The sequence below is a fragment of the Dermatophagoides pteronyssinus genome, unplaced genomic scaffold, assembly GCF_027571235.1.
Source record: "Dermatophagoides pteronyssinus isolate colony J.1.1.1.1 unplaced genomic scaffold, Derpt_VIB-CSIC_2022.12 sq0024, whole genome shotgun sequence".
Taxonomy (NCBI): domain Eukaryota; kingdom Metazoa; phylum Arthropoda; class Arachnida; order Sarcoptiformes; family Pyroglyphidae; genus Dermatophagoides; species Dermatophagoides pteronyssinus.
The window spans coordinates 1-22,410 of record NW_027461548.1 but is presented as its reverse complement, the minus strand read 5'-3'; the positions used below and the strand labels follow the sequence as shown (position 1 = coordinate 22,410).

Here is a 22,410-nt window from a genome sequence, read left to right as displayed (position 1 = left end):
TTGAAGAGAGTGTTTTGTTGCACACTATTTTTATTCGAGAATTTTTTTCATTCAATTAAAATATCATTGTTATTAAGTGAAAACTTTTCCAAGGAAAAAAATTCAAAAATCTGGTAAACCCATTTCTTGGTGGCCAGTGGTGTATAACATGAATGCAAACAATGCTGATAGGCCCACCATCGCCATCATCATATCTTGTGTGCCGGCATAACTATTCGACCAGATACCGACATAAATACGTTCATAATTGGATAGCCATAGCATTGTGAGCGAACCGACACATAGTAAAAATATGGCAAAAAAATGTTCACGCCATACGCCAAGAAAACCGATGCCAAGCGAAACAATGGAAATGATTAGCCAAATATAACCGTTAAGGCTATAGGAAAAAATACCATTATTGATAATGGATAATATCGCTGATATTAACATTACACCGATCACGATGCCCAATACAATGCGAACCAATAAATAACATAATCCATACTTGTTGCCACTTGAAAATGGATTCAAACCCATCTTTTCTGTTAGAGAAAAGTTCAACAACAAAACAATATATTTTTCTTTCAGAAATGTTTCAATTCTTATTTTAAACCAAGATTCATTAATTTAATTTAGGAAATCAAAAAAAAAACAAATATTTTTCATTTGGTTATTTGATTGGAAAAAGTTAATTGGATTGTTGTTTGATTGTTGGTGTGAAGAAATGTCGATATGTTTATATTACGAATGAGGTCTGACGTCGACCGGAATCATAAAGCATAAATGTATAGATTAATGAAACAATAACCAATAATAAAGCTGCTCCGGCCGATCCATAGAACAAGCCGACCCAAACTGAGATTGTACTCAATATGATCGATATGATAGTGAATATCAATGAATAAAGAAAATGTTCTTTTATCGCTCCAATCAAACCGATTATTATCGACACAAACGACACAACTGTCCAGACAATATGCGATAATTCTAAGGATTTTAGTAGACCCACGACATTCAATACAACCATCAATGCTAAAAATATTAATAAGGAAACGCGAATTATTTGATAGCCAATACCGAATTGATTTGCCATCTTTCTTGCCTTCACAATCGATCAAAATTCAATTTAAATTTGGTTTGTTTTTGATTTTTTGCACATTCCATTCATTATTATATCGGAGGGAGATGGCGAAAGTTCAATTGTTGCTGTTGTTGTAGAATTTTTTCTCGAACAAAACATAATCAAATGAACAAGACGCCCACTTATTATTGTTGAACCGAAATTGGATTTTGCGCCAAAGAATCCAAAGAAGGGAAAGATGACAATGATGATTGCCTATCCATCGGTACCAGGTCTCATTCGATTCTTGACGTTCGATAAAAGTGGATCGTACAAATTGTGTTGGTTTCCTTGCATATGTCAGCTACCGGTTTTCAAATAATGGCGTCATTGGCTTCTTCGGCAAATCGTTTGGAGAAAAAGTTTCCAATACGTAGCTATAGCGTTGAGGTAAGATTGTTTTCGATTATCAAATTATAATCCTTTTATTTTATCAAATAAAAATCATTTTTATCCATATCAAGTTCATCATCATCATCATATGAATAAATATTGTTTAGAAAATAACAATAGAAGTGTTAGTCATTCGCAAAAAATGAATAATAATAGGATTAACTTATGACATTTCATTCAATTCTCTATTGATGGCCCAATTCTATTGTTGTCCGTGAAATGAAATGAAAACGAAAAGTTATTATAATAACGCATACAATAGCCATACGTTGAAGAAAATCGAAACGGAAATCCGTCATTATCTGCTTTTTTTGTCCATTTAGGAGATTCTATTGTGATGATCATTCAATCAATCTATAATCAGATCAGTAGGCGAAAAAATGATGAATGGTGATCACAATGGGAAAAATCTTTTCTCGCTTGTTCAACATCATTATCATTCATTCGATTTTTCGAAAATACTAAATATTAATTGGGTAGATATAGCTGAAAGCATTTCAAAGTTGGTTGAAATAGTTGTTCACAGGAAAATTCCATTCACGATAAATAATTGGATCATCATTTGCTTTGACCTTCAAATTTTCAATAGAATAGTTCTGCTAATGACAATTATAATTGACTAATTCAACTAATTGATTGCTGTAGCAGTGATCACATCTGATTTTGTCAGCTAAACATTTGCATTGTTTTTTGTTGTTTATTTATGACTCAAATAGCATGGCTATCCATCACGACGACGATCATTGGTTGGTGATGCTAAATTCGAAACACAAAAAAATCGTGAAGCTAAACGATCGTGGATTGAGGAAAGTCGCAGCGAATCACAAGATTTCGATCTTTCCGAAGAAGAAGTTATCGTAGCGGAAGAAAGCCGACAGAAAGAAGTTGAAGATGATTCACTGAAAAGAAAAAATCTGATCATTACATTGCCGGCTAATAATGGTTTGGATAATTTGCCCAGAATATTACGACTGATGCAGGTCACAAAAGCAACTATCGAGCATATTGAAAGTCGTCAGAATGCAAACGATGGCAAATGCTTTGATATATTCATGTCGGTAATGATTACACCGACTAATTTGTTGACATTTATGAAATCTGTACGTCAGTCTGGATTCGGTGAAGTATCATTATTGCGTGAAAAACTCATATCGGTGAAGGATCCATGGTTTCCCCGGCATATAAGTGATTTGGATTTTTGTACACACATTATGACCAAATATGAGCCAGAATTGGATAGCGATCATCCTGGATTTTCCGATCCCATATATCGTCAACGGCGTTTGCAAATTGCTAACATTGCATTCGAATATCGATAGTAAATTGATTGTTTGCAGGAAAAATTGCCATTTTTAAAAATATTCTCTTTTTTCTAGTGGCGATCCCATACCGAGAATAAAATATACCGAAGAAGAAATTAAGACCTGGGGTATTGTTTACAAAGAACTGGTACGATTGTTTCCAACACATGCATGTTCGAAACACATCCAAGTGTTTGAATTGTTGGAAAAAGAATGTGGCTATGCACCGGATAATATCCCCCAATTGGAAGATGTTTCGCGTTTTCTCAAAAGTAAGTTGTTTGTTTTCCATCGATCAATTGTCATTATTTTTGTTTTATTTTCCAATTAGAACGCACTGGATTCACAATACGGCCGGCTGCTGGCCTGTTGACTGCACGGGATTTCCTTGCCAGTTTGGCTTATCGTGTATTTCAAACAACACAATATATGCGTCATCCAAGCGAACCGGATCATTCGCCCGAACCGGATTGTGTTCATGAATTATTGGGTCATATTCCTGTACTGGCCGATGAAAGTTTTGCTGATTTTTCACAGGAAATTGGACTGGCATCGCTTGGCGCAAGTGATGAGGATTTAGAAAAATTGGCTACAGTTGGGTTTTGCCTTCGCCAATGTTTTTGCAATATTTGATTGAGATTTGTTTTTATTTTTGTTTCCTAGCTATACTGGTTTACAGTGGAATTTGGTCTTTGTCGTGAAAATGGCCAGGTACGTGCATACGGTGCCGGATTATTGTCATCGTTTGGTGAACTGAAGCATTCGTTATCAAACAAGCCGGAATTGCGTGAATTCGAACCGGAAAAGACAGCCATACAACCTTATCAAGATTTGGACTACCAAGAAATCTACTATGTAGCCGAAAGTTTCGATGACGCAAAAGAAAAATTTCGTAAATATGTTGCGGAAAAACTGCCACGTCGTTTTGAGGTATCGTACGATCCATTCACAAATCGTGTCCATGTTATCGATTCGATGGAAAAATTGGATCGATTAATTGCAAACATTTCCAATCAAATCGAACGTCTGCACAGTTGTTCATCGAAATTACGTAAAGTTTTTGATTGAAAGCAAAAATGCTCATCAAATGTTGAATTTGGGAGAAAAATTTGAAAACTATTTATTGTTTGTTTGAAAAATATTGAACATTAGAAAATTAGAATTGATTGGCGTTAACCTATTATTACATTATTACACTATTACATTATTATATGATGTTAGATTATCTTTTTCAAATAAATGTAATGGCTTAGATTTTAGATGAAACAATTAAAATGACTACCATAAACATAATAAGGAAATGAATAATGTGTGGGAGCCAAAACAGTGAATCAAAAACCAAACCAATCACTTTCCACGAGGTGTTGATGATTTTTTGATTTGATTTGCATTAAAATTGAAAATTGCCCACTTTTTCGCATGCTTGGAATGATGATATCATTGTGCCAATCAGCTATATCAACTTATTAGTTCATAGAAGCTCAAAACAGGTGCAGCTCGTCAGTAAACAATTCATTTTCTTTTGTTTTGACAGCTACATCCTTATTGATCAATCAATCAGAATCAAAAAAAAAAAAAAAAAAAAAAAATATAAAGTGTTCCCAAGTGGTCACCCTCCCAAGTACTGACTCGGCTCGACGTTGCTTAACTTCGGTGATCAGACGAGAACCGGTGTTCTCAACGTGATATGGTCGTAAGCTGAAAGAGTAGGACAAATATGATTTATTGAAACATAAATGAAAAATATAAAATTATTATTATCATCATCATTAACAAAGTGTTATTCATTCAAACTAACAAAAAATATCCAAACCATTTGGAAAGAGAGAGAGAAAAAATCAAAAGAAATGGATGGGAAAAACAATGAGACAAAAATTTTAGTTTGGGAAAGATCAAAAACAATTTGTGATGTGCATCACCGATTCATTGATTTTGATTTGGGAGGAAAAACAGATTAGATTTTTGTTCCATAGGATGGCTGATATTGATGTGGTTTGAATCCATTCTTGCGCGCTGCCACTGTCGATGCTGGCGATAATGGTGGCGATGGTGATGATGTTGGTGTCGGTGTTGGTGGCGATGGCAATGCACTTCCGTTCGCCATTCCGTACGTCGTTGATGGTAGACTACCGCCTCCGTTTTTATTACTTTTACCTTTTGTACCACCATATGAAGGTCTTGAACCCCCATTTGATCTGAAAATGGAAAGTCTTCAAATAAAATGCAAATTATCAATCAAATTGCACTTACTTTTTGGTTCCAAAACCATAGGTCGATTTCGATGTTGGGGCTGTTTTACGGCTAGCAATGGCCATATCAACAACTTTTTCAACGTGCGGTAATATTGTTGTTAGTGGTAATGATTCGATTAATGGGGTTTCCGAATGAATTTCTTCCCCCAAGGCAGCATCCAAATTATATGGTGTCGTTTCATAGACTTCCTGACCAATCGGACTAGGTGTTGACGAACTACTGCCACCATAAGTTGGTTCATATCTTGATGTCAGTTTGCCATTATTATTCTTATTACTTTTACCATTACTATATCCATAACTTGGAATAGAGGATGGTTTGGATCGTTGTTGTTGTTGACCATTATTTGAATAATACATGGGTGATGTTGTGGTCATTGGTGGAGCCATCAGTTGTTGTTGTTGCTGTTGTGGATACATTGATTGTTTTGGTGATTGGCCATAGCTTGGCACACTACCGCCACCAGCATTATCAATGGCGGCAAATCCATCAGCGTCATCAGCAGGACCGTTTGGCATTGATTCGACGATTGCTTCGACTTCTTTATAGAGTTCGGCATTCAATCCATAGAAAGCTGGTGAATCCATGCAGTCGAATTCATACCACCATACGCATACAAAATGACGTTGCGAAAATATCGTACCGTTCGGACATAAGAATGCATCATGACGGCCATCCTCCTGACAGATGTGAAAAACTTGACATTGTGTCTCCACATCAGCATAGTAGCCAGGCAATTGATGATCCGAGCATTTGAACTGGGTAATAGGAATATCCGATAGAATGGGATAATCTTTACCCGGTTCACCTCGGATCGTGTTTTTCATCATTTCCATCATCATATCGATGCTGTTGTCAAAACCATAATCATAATCCACATTATCACCATTATTTCCTCCATTATGCCCTTTGGGACTATATCCACCAAGATTTTGACCAGCACCATATGATTGATCAGCTTCATGCATTTGTGTCATGAATTTTTTCGATAAATCTATTTCAACGCCAGCAGCAGCCAAACCAGCCGGTGGTGAACGTCGTGGTGGTAAATCCTCCTCTACGAATATTGTTTAATAAGATTAGTTATCTTTTTAACAATGAGTAATTACCTTTTTGCTGTACAGTTCGAGGTGTTGAAGTTGGTGGAGCTGATGATCCAGAGGCTGGTGAATAACCACCATAAGGTAATGTTGTATACATTGCAGGAACTGGAACTGAACCACCGCCATTGCCATTAGCATTCATCATTTTTTGCTGTTGTTGTTCTTGTTGTTGCTGCTGCTGTTGCTGCTCTTGTTCTTCTTGCTGATGTTGTTGTTGATGCTGTTGAAAAGCATTCATGAGAAATTCCAGTTCTGTTTCCAGATCTTGATCATCGGGAATGAGTTCTTGTTGTTGTTGTTGTTGCTGTGGCTGTTGTTGTTGAACATCCTGAGATAATTCTTGTTGTTGTTGTTCTTGAATATAACGCGAAGTTCGTTGTCGAGGTTTTGTACTAATGTGCATGGGTATAGCTGTACGTGAAGTACGTCGTAATAGGATTCGATTCAATCGAACACCAGACGAGGATGATGGTGATTGATGAGTGAAGAAACATGTTACAATCGCTGGAAGCAATATGGCTATGGAAATGTGGAAATAGACACAACAAATAATGAAACAAATTAAATGTTTTCAAAATGTTTTTTCAATAGCTGCTGCTGTTAATTTATACCGGACAAAAGACTAACTAACCAACAAAAACAAAAAAGGAAGGAAAAATGACCGAATCAATATATTTTCTCTGATGCCAATGAATAAATGAATGAAATGATTTGCACATTCAGTCCCATATTGACAGTGTGTGAAAATATGGGCACGTCAAAAAGTGAGCAAAGCAAAAAACAATTATTACTAATCCCTTTTGATTTGGATTCAATAAAAAAGTGGAAATTATCATTATTATCATTATTATTATCAATCATTCAAGATTTTATCATCGCGGAACTGACTAACTAACTTGACTACTGTTGGAATGAGAAAGTATTAAAACTTTATGTTTATCGTTTAATAATGATAATGATTGAAAATGATGTAATGATTATTAATGGACTTACCGAAAAGTAATAGATGATTTGCCAACATTTTTCCTTTTCGATTTGTTTTTGTTCACTGTGAATGGTGGAACGAAAATGTTTTTGTTTCAATTCAAAAGTTGAATAACCGATCTGGTCGTCGTTGTTATTGTTGTTGGTGGAATAATCCCACAAAGCATACAACAGCAGAGTTATCTGAATCGAAATTTCCCCAGTAATCAAAACCAGAAACCAAAGAAAAACTTTTTCTGAAATAGAACACAATATTCAGTAATGGAAAGTGATGATGATCACCAAAGAAAATTGATGAATTTAGACTTGACTTAGTTTTGCTGGTTAATGATCCAAATAGCTTTGGAAATCGATGTTTATATATGATGGTGGAAAGAATGTTAAACATGATAATAAAATCATGGTAGAGACAGCCACACACTAAGTATATGTTAACAAGTTGTTGCTGGCCAGTTTCTTGAAAAGTTTCTTCTTTTTTGTCCAAACTTAAGCTCATTGCTGCTGATGCTGTTCCAAGACTTTTGGAACAGGCCCACTGTTCATTGATTCATTCAACAGGCAATGAAGATTGGATCATCCTACAATTCTTTTTTGTTTATCATTCAGTTGTGATAATCATTGTTTCAAGTTTTATCGAATGTAAATGGAAATTATTTGCACTGAATAATTTCAAATTCAAATGTCATCATCATTCGATTGGGAATTTTCAGTTTTGACACGAGGAATTTGTAACAACAACGAAAAACAGAATCAAATTGATGTGGTCCCAACAAACAAACAAAATCCGGAGATTATTACGCCATACATTGAATGTGAATGCGATGGAGGATTTGAATAATTTCTTTGCAAAAGGGGATTTCCAAAACGTTCGAATTTAGAAAGCATTCGAATTCGTCTGTTGTCGTGCTAACCAGATCATCATCAAAATTGGAATGGATTTTTTTGAAGGATTCCTTGGGGAAAAATCAATCAATTTGTTTGGTGATAAATATCAAGGTGTGTTGTGTGTTGCATCTGATAGATCAAGATCGAATTTAAAATTCAAATTTTTAGTTTTTCGGCAAAAAATCAATCACGATCGATCGATTTATGTTGTTGCTGTTTCCTCAATATTTCAATGTTTATTTATGTTGTTGATCATCATTGTGGATGACTTAATCTCAGTGAACCGATTTGAATTTGTTGTAATATTGTTTTGGTCATTTCAGTGAAGGATTTGATCCATTGTATTCTAATCATGTTTTGTTTGGAGAGAAAGACAAAACAAACAATAAATTATGATTCAAACATGATCGATATATCACATGGCACAACAGGATAATGTCACGCACGAATCCTCTTCATTTGAAGGATGTTATCCTTATCATCATTGGATGGAAAACATCCTTCAAAATTGTTTCATCATGGCTTTTTCTTCTTCTGTGCGGTGGATCAAGATTTTTTCGAAGAATTAGAACAATATCAAGATGATGATGCAATATGTAATTAGTTTTTTGATTTTCAATTTAGTAAATGATTATTGATCTAATAATTCATTTTGGTCAATCACATTCGGAACAATAATGATAGTGATGATTAGAAAATTAGACAACAAATTCGACAATCGTAATGTTCAATTATGTTTCAATCAAATATTGTGCTCAGCAAAAATAATTGATGATGGCCAATTGTTAAGCAAACAGCAAAAATCATCATCGAAATCTATCATAGGCGATGAAATGATGATTGTGTTGAATCACCACTTGTTAATGAAAGCCAATATTGTTCGATTTTTGGATATCATCTAGGCTAGGCAAGAAAGTTTTGCTCATCAAACATCCAATGCCAATTCGATTATCGATTATGATTGACTGATTGACGATTTGCTTTATTTAGTGAAAAACTGTCATCATAATTGAGATTTCCATCAGCTTTGTTTTGCCAAGCAGAAGGTTTCTCCCATTTTATTTTTATCAATTTTTCATTTTGAAAAATTTTCAATTTCAAAAAGCACGGTGACGAAACATTGGTGTGGAAATGGACAAAAAGTGTGACAGAATCGAATGCTAAACCCGGCAGCTCAAATAATCGATGTTCATCAATGGTCAATCGTCAATATCGCTTATGGAGATAAAATTTCAATGAATGAATCGACCTTTTACGGTTTTCCTCTTACCACTTGGTACATTTTGACTGATTACATTGTTTTGATTTTCAGTTGTTTTGTTTTTCGAATCTCAATCGATCGATCAAAAGCGATCAATTTTCGAATCTCTAAATCAAAACCATTATTTCCATCAAATCGAATGTTGTTGTTCAAGTTTTTTCATCAAAATTGAAAAATGAAAAAATGAAATTTTTCATCAACGACGACCTTCGAGATTTAAGAATTGGAAAAAAACTGATGACAATAAGTCACAGACAATAGAGTTATTATTGACAAACATGCATGATTCATTCACCTAAAAATGCAAATAAATTCCCAAAAACTGTTACAAACTCGTGGCCAATTAAAATCCCTTTTTAAAGACTAAATCCCAAAGGATTAGAGAAGAAAGTTTAAATTTAAATTTTGATGAAAAAACGATTACAAAACACACAGTAATCCGATTCGTTTGTTTGTTAGTTTGTTTATCATATCATCACCTTTTGGAGGGAAATTAGGTAAGCTCATGTGGAAAACAACCATGTTGGCAATTTTGGCATATTTTTGGCAATTTCGTTTCTTAATTGACATCATTTGATCGTCAACCACCATTCATGATCTATGGATGTTTAGTTGATGAACATTTTCAATTATCATATCATCATTAGATTTTGGATCACGATTTTGGATTTTTGGAGACAGATGATCTTTATGGCTACTGGATTTATTAACAATCAATTTGATTGATTATGGTTTGATGATGAACTTGATCAATTTTGATTTGATGAACTTGCTGCATCTGCTGGTCGGCAATGTGACACCCTTGTTAAGGATTGTTTGAATATGATGATAATGAAAAACAAAAACAATTTTCAAGATTGATCGAGAAAAATAACAATTTCAGAAGGTTATCGTCATCAAAGTGCTGCAAAAGTGTTCTGTTTGCTCATCTTTGAGCCAAGTTTGAAAATTGACAAAAGACAAACAGAAACTGTTGACTGACGACTGGCTATCATTGCGGATATCACGACCAAATCGAATGCATACCGAAAATGTTTTTTTAGTTTAGTTTTGTGAAAAATTATTCAAACACATCATCCGAATTGAAAGGAAATAATCATCACTTATCAATTAATCACTGGCTCTGTGAATGGCATTTTTAGTTTTGTTTGGCATTCACTTGCGGAACCATTTTGCATCATATTTACCATGATAATGATGACTCGTGATTTATCTTGTTTCTGTTTGGTAAATATGATTGTTAATAGGAATTTGAGTCAAATTTGACCATTATCATCATTCATTAATGTTTTATTTTAATTTTTCTTCCTTCACAACGAAAATGAAATTCAATTGAATTGACTTGACGAGAAATGTGCTTTATCAATAAATAAATCTCATTCGAATGTAATGGATTCCATCACCATCATCTGCATGAGTGGACAATGATGATGGCCATTATGGCGCTATAATTTTGTTTTGTTTGAACAACACCTGGCTGAGCCTAAATGTTGAAAATGTTGAAATGAAAATTAGATTTTATATTTTTAAATAAAAAAGACATCAATCATCGGATGGATGGATGAATAGATCATCCAAAAGTCATCTCCACTTGATTTTCACTTAATCATGATGGAAATGATTTGATTCAATTTCATTTGGACATTGCATTGAAATTCTCCAAAAGAACTTGAACTTGGCTTTTAACTTTTATTTTTGACCAAAGTCATTGGTCCAAAAAGGGATGAATTAATTTCATTTTCAAAATTTAAGTACATCTTTTTCGATCAGAGTTCATTTTGAAAATGTTGTTCTATTAATTATTTATAGCCGAGGAGAATGAATATAAATTGTTGTTTTCATTTTGCATTGTTTTCTCCAGTAATTCGTAAACAACAACCCGGGGCTAATGAAGGGATTAATATCGATATTAGAAATCGATTTATATTCGATAAACTTCCGACATGTTTTCTTGATTTCGAATCGATTAATTGAGAACGATCCTTAAAGTAGTAAACATGTTAATCAATCGAAGCAAACATTAGCATCAAGTCACAATCAAAGCAAAGCTAAGTGCAACCTGGATACGAGAAAAATGCATTATTTTTGTTTCTCATCGTCAGTATTATTGCTACTGATTGGATGAAGATCAAAATGATATTAGCCAAAACAACATTAAGGTTTCGTTGTTGAAAACATTAAACGAAAAATGAAATGAAATGAATTGAAAACTGACTCAAGGTCTTGATTGAATAATAATTATGATTATCACTATAGACAGGCAGAAGCCATGACGATAATTATGACGAGAGGAGACAAACGATGGAAGATTATCTAACAAACAAAGCAAAAGTAAATCACACACACACAGCAGCTACCTATAACAATAATCATCATCATGATGGAAACCCGAAACGGACGTTCTTTCGAAACAATGGAATAGTAGGGGATGCATTTATGAATTTATGGATCTTGATTTATAAAATCATTCATGCAACATAAACATCAAATCAAATATACTTTGCGTTCAAGTACAATGGTTTTTTCGCATTGATCTCTCAGATGAAAACTCTTAGATTTCTTCTTTTGTCTTCTGAAACGATGAATACATAATGATGATGGTGGTGATGATAATCAATGTGTGTAAATGAATGTGCAAACAAAAGCATTTCGACAATTACGCAATGCACTTCCACCACCATCAACCACCTACAACTTTTGAATCTCTCATGAATGCAATGATACAATATTCATATGACAATCAAGATGGTGATGGTGAAGAATGAAAAGTGTATTGATAATGACCTTGATTCTAATTTTTTGGTGTCACTTTAAAATAGGGATAATTTTTGAAAAACCTTAAAAAGGTGATGACGGAGAATTGGATGGACGAAAAATGAGAAATGTTATTTTTTGGGCGATAAATCCGTGATGGTGGTGGATTTCGACGGACCATCATCATGAATAAAACACGATCGATCAAAACCTTCGAAAATAGAAAAATCATCCGCGGATTAATTGTTTCAACTTAGTAATCATTGTCTATCCTTTCATGACAAACAAGCAAAGAACATCCATCGATGATGATCAATGATAATCATAAGGATAATGATCCAGAAACAAACAAACAAAGAACAAAATGAACACACGATTCATCACTCAAATAATATCGGTTATGAATGCATTCGATGTGAAACGAAAAATCGCCTTGAATATTCACCACGGAAGAAATGGAGCAAAACAAACATTCGATATTTGATTGGGAAAAGCATGAAACAATGACATTGTTTTGGTGGCTGCTAATCAATGAAATTATCAATTATGTAATTATAGCACTGAGGCAGACAATAATAGAAATCGATCATGATCCAAACCAACATTGGTGTAATTGCTCCATCTATAATTGACCTTTATCGATTATCTTCCAAACAAAAAACAAAAATACACGACTCACGATCTGTAGTGATGATGATCAAGTAATTAGATTACATCATAATCATCATTATGGTCAAAAACATCATCCATAATGTTTGTTTTTGCTGTGTTCAACATTGAATCTCGCCTCTGTGTGAGTTATGTGGAGGCAATTTGTTTGCAATCAATTTGATCTGTCATCCTCAAAAGACCATCATCATTCTAATTTGATTTTCATTTTCTAATCGAATTGAAATTGTTTTTTGTTTAAATGCTGAATGATTCTGATGGTAATATGGAGAGAAAGGTGATAATAAACAAATGATCATTATTCATCCATCAATCACACAATGATGAGGATGATGAAAAAATCTTTTCATGTCATCGATATTAATTAATAAATCTGTCTGTCTGCGATAGATTCGAGTTTTGTTATTCATAAAACATTTGCAAATTGAAACTTTGTTATTGAACTTTTGCCATTACTCTCAGTGTATCAGTAATATACACCCAGAATTGATGCCATGTGTGTTTATTTCCATTATTCATCCCAACAATGATGAGGATGATCATATGTTTGATGAAACAAAAGAAAGAAGAAACAAAACATGACATACCATCGATCGATCGATTGGATCGAAACAAGAAAATGTAAACGAGATGCCGACAGGCGTCAATTGACTTATGTAAAAAATATTTATACAGCTGAACGGTTTTGGGACGATTTGATCGAAAATATACATTTGCAAATGGTCATCATATTTCTGTTGAAATGAACCAAGCAAGCATCAATCAATCGAATTAGTTATCATCATGATCGTCTAATGGGGCAAAAACAAAGTTTTCGATATTTATTGATTCGATGATGATGATGATGACCATGATGAAATCCATTCGAAATGTATGCTAACATTCAATTCAATACAACATTCAACCACTCAGCATTGGGTTTGGTTTGAACGAACATTTATTTATAAAGCTTCCGCTTTTTGAGATGAATATGGGATGAACAAAAATTTGAAAATGGAAATATTTTATTTATAATTTTGCAAAATAAATTATTAAACAACAATTGCTAACAATGTAGATGCTGGCGATAATTTTAACGTTTCCAATGTGTCTTGTTCGTTGGTCAATAAGGATAGACCTTGTTTGAATTGTACGCATTTACCGTCCAGTGCATTGCCAAAATGCTCAATAAACCACTTTTGCACATCGGCCAATGTCTCTTTTGAATAGAATATTGCCTCAATCAATTGCATTTCCCCAGCTAATTCAAATTTGAAGCGAAGTTTGGTGAAAACTGAACGAAAATTGCTTAGATTGGAATTTGAAACTAAAAGTTTGGCTTTCGTTTCTTTGCTGATGAGCATTTCTTCGATTTGTCGTGTTCGTTCAATATTGGAATAATATTCTTTCACATCAGCCGATGTAAGCCGAACATCGGATTCCGATTCGTTTGTGGCCTCTTCTGGTCTGGACTGGTCAATCAGTTTGACTTGTCTGTCCAATTCGATATGAATGATTTGTGGATTGGAAATCAAATCCTTCAGATAGGTCATTTTGGCTTTCCTTCCATCATCATCATCCACATCAGCATAGACCAGCCAATCGCAATCTTTGTCGTCGATAGTGAAACCAATGGCAAACATAAAATCCAATGCACCATCCAGGCTAAGAACTTTTTGTTCAATTTTGGACCGTCGGACACGTTTGAATTTTTCCAGTTGTTCATCGTTTTCGGCCAACAATAAATTCGATACAATTTTCAAGAGAATATCCAGACAATTTTGCAATTGAACATTAGGGCTACTATTGGACGATGGGCCATTATCGACAGAGCGATTACAATTGAATAGAATCATGGCTGATCGAAGAACGGGATCATCAGTGAAATTATCATAGATGGATGATTTGATTTGCCTAAGAATATCTTTGAATGGAACCGGGTCTGTCAGATCCAATGTCTGACAAGTGAAACGTTGTGCATCTTCAAATTCTTTGAAAGGATTTTCCATCTGTTTTGCTTGTTGCTGTTCTTGTTGTTGTTGGAGACGACGTTTTGCTTCCATGTCTTCTTTCATTTTCAATTCTTTTTCGAATTTTTGTTTTTCTTCAGCCATTATGTCATACAAAGTGGATTTATTAGCCGAAGTGGCTTTTGTTGAATTTGGTTTGGTCTCGAAACGAGCTAATGTAGCTTTGGCTACATTTTCATCTGGTCCACCTTGACGTTTTGGCTGACTTGGATTTTGTGATTGATGAGTTTTTTGTGCTTGACCAGTACCTAATACTCGTCCAACGCCAGAAGATGTTGGCTGTTGTTGTGATGCGCTATTGTCAGTAAGACGATACCCGGGTCCAGCTCGTTTGAATGTAAGATCGCCTTTTTTCTTATTGAATAAATCTTTGATTTTTTGCATGATTTCTAGATTCTGGGCGTATGTTCTTTCGGAAGCTTCAATTCGAGCGCCTCTTTACGAAGTTGATCTGGACAAAAAACACAAATTAAAACCAAATGAATTTAATTGAATTTAATATTTTAACCAAATTACCAAATATTAAATTCTTCTCCTCCTTACGGTCAATGAGAACATTGATACGCGAACCGAAAATTTTCCAAACAATCGTTAAGGACAAAAGATTGATCAGAAAGAATGCAATCAACCAGGTTAAGGAATATTCCCACATATGAACGATGACGATTTAGCAGATGGAAATGGCAAAGACGTATCAAAAGATGATTTAATTTTTGCTTCAAATTGGCTAATCAAATTAACAATAAAAAATGAAATATCATTCCCACTAATTTTAATAATGAAAAAAATAACAACAATAACAACAACATTCAATCAATAAACGATCTACAAGATGGCGTTGATGACCAGTTCTTGACGATTGTTGAAAAATACATTATTTTCTCAACGATCTAATGTATAGTTGGGCCACTAGCGGGTGCCACATTGCAACCATTTATTAACGTTTTGTATGAACGGATAAAGAGTAAAGCGTGTTTACGAAAAATTGGTGTTTACTTGTTGAACAATCATTGTCAATTGTGATTTTTGTTTTTTGAATTAATATTTTTGATTTGTTACAAGACAATCATGAAACGACGAGCATCAACTGAGTTAGAGGATGATGGTGTTGGCCCATTGAAAACCAGATGTGAAGTATATCGCGAAACTAATTCAATCGGTATCCAAAACGAGAATTTTAAACAAGCTGATGACAATGGGGCAGTTAATGATGCAACGTTAGCATCAACATCAAATGGGCTTGTGCTTCCTGCTTTTCCTAGGCTTATGCCTAAAGAGTCTACGAAGGAAGAATTTTCGATGGCCTTTGCTATGGCATCAGGTATGGGCTCATTATTGGACTTGAAACGCGAAGGATTCAATAAAGAAATGATAACTCCCAAGTTATCAGCTAGATACGGTATTGCGACAATCTTAACACTTGATGACGCTCTAGTTGTAGCGAAGCGAAATTGTAAGGAAGCACTTAATGTAACTTACCGTGATGTTCAACACTTGTATGGTGATCTGGTCAAGTTCTCTGAAGAACATTGGAATGGATTAAATTGTCAAGAACGTTTTGTGCTTGCAGGTCAATTGTACACCAAAGAAAATTATTCAAGATCTGATTACTCACATGTAATCGACTTATGTTTCGCATTGGCTCGTTTTATGTTCGCATGCATTGGCAAAATACCCAGTGAAGGGTGTTGTCGACTCATTACTATCACGACTAAAGCAGAACAAGAGTTCTCATTCACCACTGATGATATGAAATACTGGAAAGGTGTAAATGCTCTGAGTCAATCAGATAAAATGTATATATTTACCAGATTTATGGAGCAGGAAAAAACAAAGTCTGAAATGAGTGAAATGTTAGAAATTTTATTTGAACGTCTCAGAACACATGGATGGTCCTCACTGCTTGCAGTTGAAGAAGCCTTGCAAAAGTTGCCGCATATACCTTGGCCTGATCTCACTCAACGATGGTTTAGTGGTCAATTAGAAAAGTTTCAACAAGCATCCGTAGCATTCAAAAAATCAAAATTTCCTGCTCTTGAAACCGAACTTTTAAGTAAACATGGTGCTATCCATTATAGAGAATTAGCAGCATTCTGTGCACAATTATTGAAAAGGTTAGGCATCAACAGTCATATTGCTCTACACGCTTGTTTGAGATCTATCCGATTAACACAGCAACAGCTCACTTTTATTGAAAAAATAGCTGCTGCGATTCCTGAGCCCATTGGCCTGACCGAAAGTATGAAGCGTGCTATCAATAAATTTCGTCGTATTGAAATGTCTGATAGTGAAATTTCAGAATTCATAGCTCGTAGTCAAAAGGCATGTGAAGAATTACATGAACGGATTTATGGGCCCAATTGCAAAACACTATCCGAGCAGGCCAGTATAGCATTCCAAGAATCAACCTCATTTGAACAACCTGAATAATTAACATGATAAACAGTTTCAATACGGATACATTATTCCTTTTCCAAAACATTTTTTCAACTATTTTTGAAATAAAAAACTTTGTATTAAGTTTGTATTATTTGTATCTTGCTAATTGGCAGAAATTGAATAAAGAACTTGAATTTTGAAAATTTAATTTTGTCCACTATGATTTATTGAATTAGGATTTTCAAACACCAACAGTTTTCATCATGTTACTTGAAATTGGAATGTCGTTTATGCACAACTACAAAAAGCTCAGCATTGAAAAGAGCATGTTGAAAAGGAAAGTTAATAGCTGTGTTGTCAATTGTGAACTTGACTTTGTGGTGTGAGCACGTTGTCAGACTCATGATGAAATGAAACTTGTTGTTTTTGTTAAACATCTAATTAAGAATTCTATTTTGTGTGATTATTCTGTTGCGAATTAATTGTGATACGATTATTTTGATGTTTATTAATTAGAACTTTTTTGATAAGTTTTCCCTAAAAAAGTTTTTGTGAATTTTCCTTTTGATGTTGAGTATTTCATCATCGACTCAGTTTCTATTTGTTTTGAGTAAAATTTTCAAAAAAATGAAAAATCATTCCCGAAAAATAAAGACGGTGAAATTATCTTGTTACAAATTCCCCTGATTAATTGTGATTAGAATAATTGTTTGTTGATAATTGGAAATTCGAAATGAGTTTTCAAAAAAAAAGTTTTTTTCTAAATTTTGCTATTTGTGTTCAGCACGCGCATTTCATCATCGACTCATTTTTTTCGAACATAATTTTTGAAAAGTGCTTAATCATTCCCCAAAAAATGCACACTGCGCATATTGTTTACATTTCATCACTCGCTTTTTGTTTGTGGTTTTCAACAATCAACGTGGAATTATCCGAATATTTTTTGGCTTTGGATCAAACAAATGGTTCTTTGTCGTATTCCATTTGATATTGTGTGCTGATTGTTTTGTTGACTATGAAATATCATAACGTAGTAAACAAAGTGGATAACATATAAGCCCGGCAGTGCTCGCGCCTCGATTCAATGAATTCGAAATGCGTTTGGGGCAGAATATTGCCTACATGACCACTGCCGGGTGTTTGCTATGGAATTGATATATATCACTATCAACAATGAACGAATCAGCAGAAGAATATCAATTGGAACGACAAAAGAATACCAATATGGAATGCAATGGTGCACAAGTGGACAGAATAAAACAATTCTTCAACTGGAATCACGAACCTTTAACTGAGCAATGCAGACGCAGATAAGTAATTGTTAATTGTTATTTCTCTTTTTCGTGACTTTTCATAACTATGCATACGAAATCTCCGCATCTTATTAGGGGAGGGAAGGTTCGTGAGCTGCTTTCGCTCAGGGGGGTTAGGGGAGTTAGGTTAGGTTAGGGAGTTAGGTTAGGTTAGGGAGTTAGGTTAGGTTAGGGAGTTAGGTTAGGTTAGGGAGTTAGGTTAGGTTAGGGAGTTAGGTTAGGTTAGGGAGTTAGGTTAGGTTAGGGAGTTAGGTTAGGTTAGGGAGTTAGGTTAGGTTAGGGAGTTAGGTTAGGTTAGGGAGTTAGGTTAGGTTAGGGAGTTAGGTTAGGTTAGGGAGTTAGGTTAGGTTAGGGAGTTAGGTTAGGTTAGGGAGTTAGGTTAGGTTAGGGAGTTAGGTTAGGTTAGGGAGTTAGGTTAGGTTAGGGAGTTAGGTTAGGTTAGGGAGTTAGGTTAGGTTAGGGAGTTAGGTTAGGTTAGGGAGTTAGGTTAGGTTAGGGAGTTAGGTTAGGTTAGGGAGTTAGGTTAGGTTAGGGAGTTAGGTTAGGTTAGGGAGTTAGGTTAGGTTAGGGAGTTAGGTTAGGTTAGGGAGTTAGGTTAGGTTAGGGAGTTAGGTTAGGTTAGGGAGTTAGGTTAGGTTAGGGAGTTAGGTTAGGTTAGGGAGTTAGGTTAGGTTAGGTTAGGTTAGGTTAGGTTAGGTTAGGTTGGGTTAGGTTAGGTTAGGTTAGGTTAGGTTAGGTTAGGTTAGGTTAGGTTAGGTTAGGTTAGGTTAGGTTAGGTTAGGTTAGGTTAGGTTAGGTTAGGTTAGGTTAGGTTAGGTTAGGTTAGGTTAGGTTAGGTTAGGTTAGGTTAGGTTAGGTTAGGTTAGGTTAGGTTAGGTTAGGTTAGGTTAGGTTAGGTTAGGTTAGGTTAGGTTAGGTTAGGTTAGGTTAGGTTAGGTTAGGTTAGGTTAGGTTAGGTTAGGTTAGGTTAGGTTAGGTTAGGTTAGGTTAGGTTAGGTTAGGTTAGGTTAGGTTAGGTTAGGTTAGGTTAGGTTAGGTTAGGTTAGGTTAGGTTAGGTTAGGTTAGGTTAGGTTAGGTTAGGTTAGGTTAGGTTAGGTTAGGTTAGGTTAGGTTAGGTTAGGTTAGGTTAGGTTAGGTTAGGTTAGGTTAGGTTAGGTTAGGTTAGGTTAGGTTAGGTTAGGTTAGGTTAGGTTAGGTTAGGTTAGGTTAGGTTAGGTTAGGTTAGGTTAGGTTAGGTTAGGTTAGGTTAGGTTAGGTTAGGTTAGGTTAGGTTAGGTTAGGTTAGGTTAGGTTAGGTTAGGTTAGGTTAGGTTAGGTTAGGTTAGGTTAGGTTAGGTTAGGTTAGGTTAGGTTAGGTTAGGTTAGGTTAGGTTAGGTTAGGTTAGGTTAGGTTAGGTTAGGTTAGGTTAGGTTAGGTTAGGTTAGGTTAGGTTAGGTTAGGTTAGGTTAGGTTAGGTTAGGTTAGGTTAGGTTAGGTTAGGTTAGGTTAGGTTAGGTTAGGTTAGGTTAGGTTAGGTTAGGTTAGGTTAGGTTAGGTTAGGTTAGGTTAGGTTAGGTTAGGTTAGGTTAGGTTAGGTTAGGTTAGGTTAGGTTAGGTTAGGTTAGGTTAGGTTAGGTTAGGTTAGGTTAGGTTAGGTTAGGTTAGGTTAGGTTAGGTTAGGTTAGGTTAGGTTAGGTTAGGTTAGGTTAGGTTAGGTTAGGTTAGGTTAGGTTAGGTTAGGTTAGGTTAGGTTAGGTTAGGTTAGGTTAGGTTAGGTTAGGTTAGGTTAGGTTAGGTTAGGTTAGGTTAGGTTAGGTTAGGTTAGGTTAGGTTAGGTTAGGTTAGGTTAGGTTAGGTTAGGTTAGGTTAGGTTAGGTTAGGTTAGGTTAGGTTAGGTTAGGTTAGGTTAGGTTAGGTTAGGTTAGGTTAGGTTAGGTTAGGTTAGGTTAGGTTAGGTTAGGTTAGGTTAGGTTAGGTTAGGTTAGGTTAGGTTAGGTTAGGTTAGGTTAGGTTAGGTTAGGTTAGGTTAGGTTAGGTTAGGTTAGGTTAGGTTAGGTTAGGTTAGGTTAGGTTAGGTTAGGTTAGGTTAGGTTAGGTTAGGTTAGGTTAGGTTAGGTTAGGTTAGGTTAGGTTAGGTTAGGTTAGGTTAGGTTAGGTTAGGTTAGGTTAGGTTAGGTTAGGTTAGGTTAGGTTAGGTTAGGTTAGGTTAGGTTAGGTTAGGTTAGGTTAGGTTAGGTTAGGTTAGGTTAGGTTAGGTTAGGTTAGGTTAGGTTAGGTTAGGTTAGGTTAGGTTAGGTTAGGTTAGGTTAGGTTAGGTTAGGTTAGGTTAGGTTAGGTTAGGTTAGGTTAGGTTAGGTTAGGTTAGGTTAGGTTAGGTTAGGTTAGGTTAGGTTAGGTTAGGTTAGGTTAGGTTAGGTTAGGTTAGGTTAGGTTAGGTTAGGTTAGGTTAGGTTAGGTTAGGTTAGGTTAGGTTAGGTTAGGTTAGGTTAGGTTAGGTTAGGTTAGGTTAGGTTAGGTTAGGTTAGGTTAGGTTAGGTTAGGTTAGGTTAGGTTAGGTTAGGTTAGGTTAGGTTAGGTTAGGTTAGGTTAGGTTAGGTTAGGTTAGGTTAGGTTAGGTTAGGTTAGGTTAGGTTAGGTTAGGTTAGGTTAGGTTAGGTTAGGTTAGGTTAGGTTAGGTTAGGTTAGGTTAGGTTAGGTTAGGTTAGGTTAGGTTAGGTTAGGTTAGGTTAGGTTAGGTTAGGTTAGGTTAGGTTAGGTTAGGTTAGGTTAGGTTAGGTTAGGTTAGGTTAGGTTAGGTTAGGTTAGGTTAGGTTAGGTTAGGTTAGGTTAGGTTAGGTTAGGTTAGGTTAGGTTAGGTTAGGTTAGGTTAGGTTAGGTTAGGTTAGGTTAGGTTAGGTTAGGTTAGGTTAGGTTAGGTTAGGTTAGGTTAGGTTAGGTTAGGTTAGGTTAGGTTAGGTTAGGTTAGGTTAGGTTAGGTTAGGTTAGGTTAGGTTAGGTTAGGTTAGGTTAGGTTAGGTTAGGTTAGGTTAGGTTAGGTTAGGTTAGGTTAGGTTAGGTTAGGTTAGGTTAGGTTAGGTTAGGTTAGGTTAGGTTAGGTTAGGTTAGGTTAGGTTAGGTTAGGTTAGGTTAGGTTAGGTTAGGTTAGGTTAGGTTAGGTTAGGTTAGGTTAGGTTAGGTTAGGTTAGGTTAGGTTAGGTTAGGTTAGGTTAGGTTAGGTTAGGTTAGGTTAGGTTAGGTTAGGTTAGGTTAGGTTAGGTTAGGTTAGGTTAGGTTAGGTTAGGTTAGGTTAGGTTAGGTTAGGTTAGGTTAGGTTAGGTTAGGTTAGGTTAGGTTAGGTTAGGTTAGGTTAGGTTAGGTTAGGTTAGGTTAGGTTAGGTTAGGTTAGGTTAGGTTAGGTTAGGTTAGGTTAGGTTAGGTTAGGTTAGGTTAGGTTAGGTTAGGTTAGGTTAGGTTAGGTTAGGTTAGGTTAGGTTAGGTTAGGTTAGGTTAGGTTAGGTTAGGTTAGGTTAGGTTAGGTTAGGTTAGGTTAGGTTAGGTTAGGTTAGGTTAGGTTAGGTTAGGTTAGGTTAGGTTAGGTTAGGTTAGGTTAGGTTAGGTTAGGTTAGGTTAGGTTAGGTTAGGTTAGGTTAGGTTAGGTTAGGTTAGGTTAGGTTAGGTTAGGTTAGGTTAGGTTAGGTTAGGTTAGGTTAGGTTAGGTTAGGTTAGGTTAGGTTAGGTTAGGTTAGGTTAGGTTAGGTTAGGTTAGGTTAGGTTAGGTTAGGTTAGGTTAGGTTAGGTTAGGTTAGGTTAGGTTAGGTTAGGTTAGGTTAGGTTAGGTTAGGTTAGGTTAGGTTAGGTTAGGTTAGGTTAGGTTAGGTTAGGTTAGGTTAGGTTAGGTTAGGTTAGGTTAGGTTAGGTTAGGTTAGGTTAGGTTAGGTTAGGTTAGGTTAGGTTAGGTTAGGTTAGGTTAGGTTAGGTTAGGTTAGGTTAGGTTAGGTTAGGTTAGGTTAGGTTAGGTTAGGTTAGGTTAGGTTAGGTTAGGTT

The 22,410-nt window shown here is 35.4% G+C and overlaps 5 protein-coding genes, 1 long non-coding RNA gene and 1 pseudogene across 6 annotated transcripts; 3 read left to right on the top strand and 4 right to left on the bottom strand.

The window, feature by feature from the left end:
- Positions 1-10: 10 nt before the first annotated feature.
- Positions 11-627, bottom strand: LOC142645835 (uncharacterized). The gene has a single exon (XM_075823216.1). The coding sequence runs from the start codon at positions 517-519 to the stop codon at positions 103-105; it is 417 nt and encodes a 138-aa protein (XP_075679331.1). The 5' UTR covers positions 520-627; the 3' UTR covers positions 11-102.
- Positions 628-1,199: 572 nt separating this feature from the next.
- Positions 1,200-4,194, top strand: ple (tyrosine hydroxylase ple). Its single transcript, XM_027345042.2, has 5 exons — positions 1,200-1,492; positions 2,212-2,813; positions 2,872-3,068; positions 3,128-3,390; positions 3,460-4,194. The coding sequence occupies exons 1-5, from the start codon at positions 1,400-1,402 to the stop codon at positions 3,862-3,864; spliced, it is 1,560 nt and encodes a 519-aa protein (XP_027200843.2). The 5' UTR covers positions 1,200-1,399; the 3' UTR covers positions 3,865-4,194.
- A 182-nt stretch (positions 4,195-4,376) lies between these two features.
- On the bottom strand, positions 4,377-4,495 carry LOC113794937 (5S ribosomal RNA; annotated as a pseudogene).
- A 5-nt stretch (positions 4,496-4,500) lies between these two features.
- Positions 4,501-7,471, bottom strand: LOC113794891 (uncharacterized). The gene is made up of 4 exons (XM_027345041.2): positions 7,146-7,471; positions 6,159-6,671; positions 5,047-6,106; positions 4,501-4,991 (listed from the first exon to the last, which is right to left on the bottom strand). The coding sequence occupies exons 1-4, from the start codon at positions 7,171-7,173 to the stop codon at positions 4,751-4,753; spliced, it is 1,842 nt and encodes a 613-aa protein (XP_027200842.2). The 5' UTR covers positions 7,174-7,471; the 3' UTR covers positions 4,501-4,750.
- Positions 7,472-11,428: 3,957 nt separating this feature from the next.
- LOC142645801 (uncharacterized) lies at positions 11,429-13,761 on the top strand. The gene is made up of 2 exons (XR_012846856.1): positions 11,429-12,036; positions 12,102-13,761. It is a non-coding gene; the product is annotated as an uncharacterized LOC142645801 (long non-coding RNA).
- LOC113794870 (uncharacterized) lies at positions 13,692-15,513 on the bottom strand. The gene is made up of 2 exons (XM_027345019.2): positions 15,231-15,513; positions 13,692-15,165 (listed from the first exon to the last, which is right to left on the bottom strand). The coding sequence occupies exon 2, from the start codon at positions 15,096-15,098 to the stop codon at positions 13,737-13,739; it is 1,362 nt and encodes a 453-aa protein (XP_027200820.1). The 5' UTR covers positions 15,099-15,165; positions 15,231-15,513; the 3' UTR covers positions 13,692-13,736.
- Positions 15,514-15,654: 141 nt separating this feature from the next.
- LOC113794871 (uncharacterized) lies at positions 15,655-17,301 on the top strand. Its single transcript, XM_027345020.2, has one exon. It carries the CDS (start codon positions 15,783-15,785, stop codon positions 17,142-17,144), a length of 1,362 nt encoding a protein of 453 aa, XP_027200821.2. The 5' UTR covers positions 15,655-15,782; the 3' UTR covers positions 17,145-17,301.
- Positions 17,302-22,410: the final 5,109 nt, after the last annotated feature.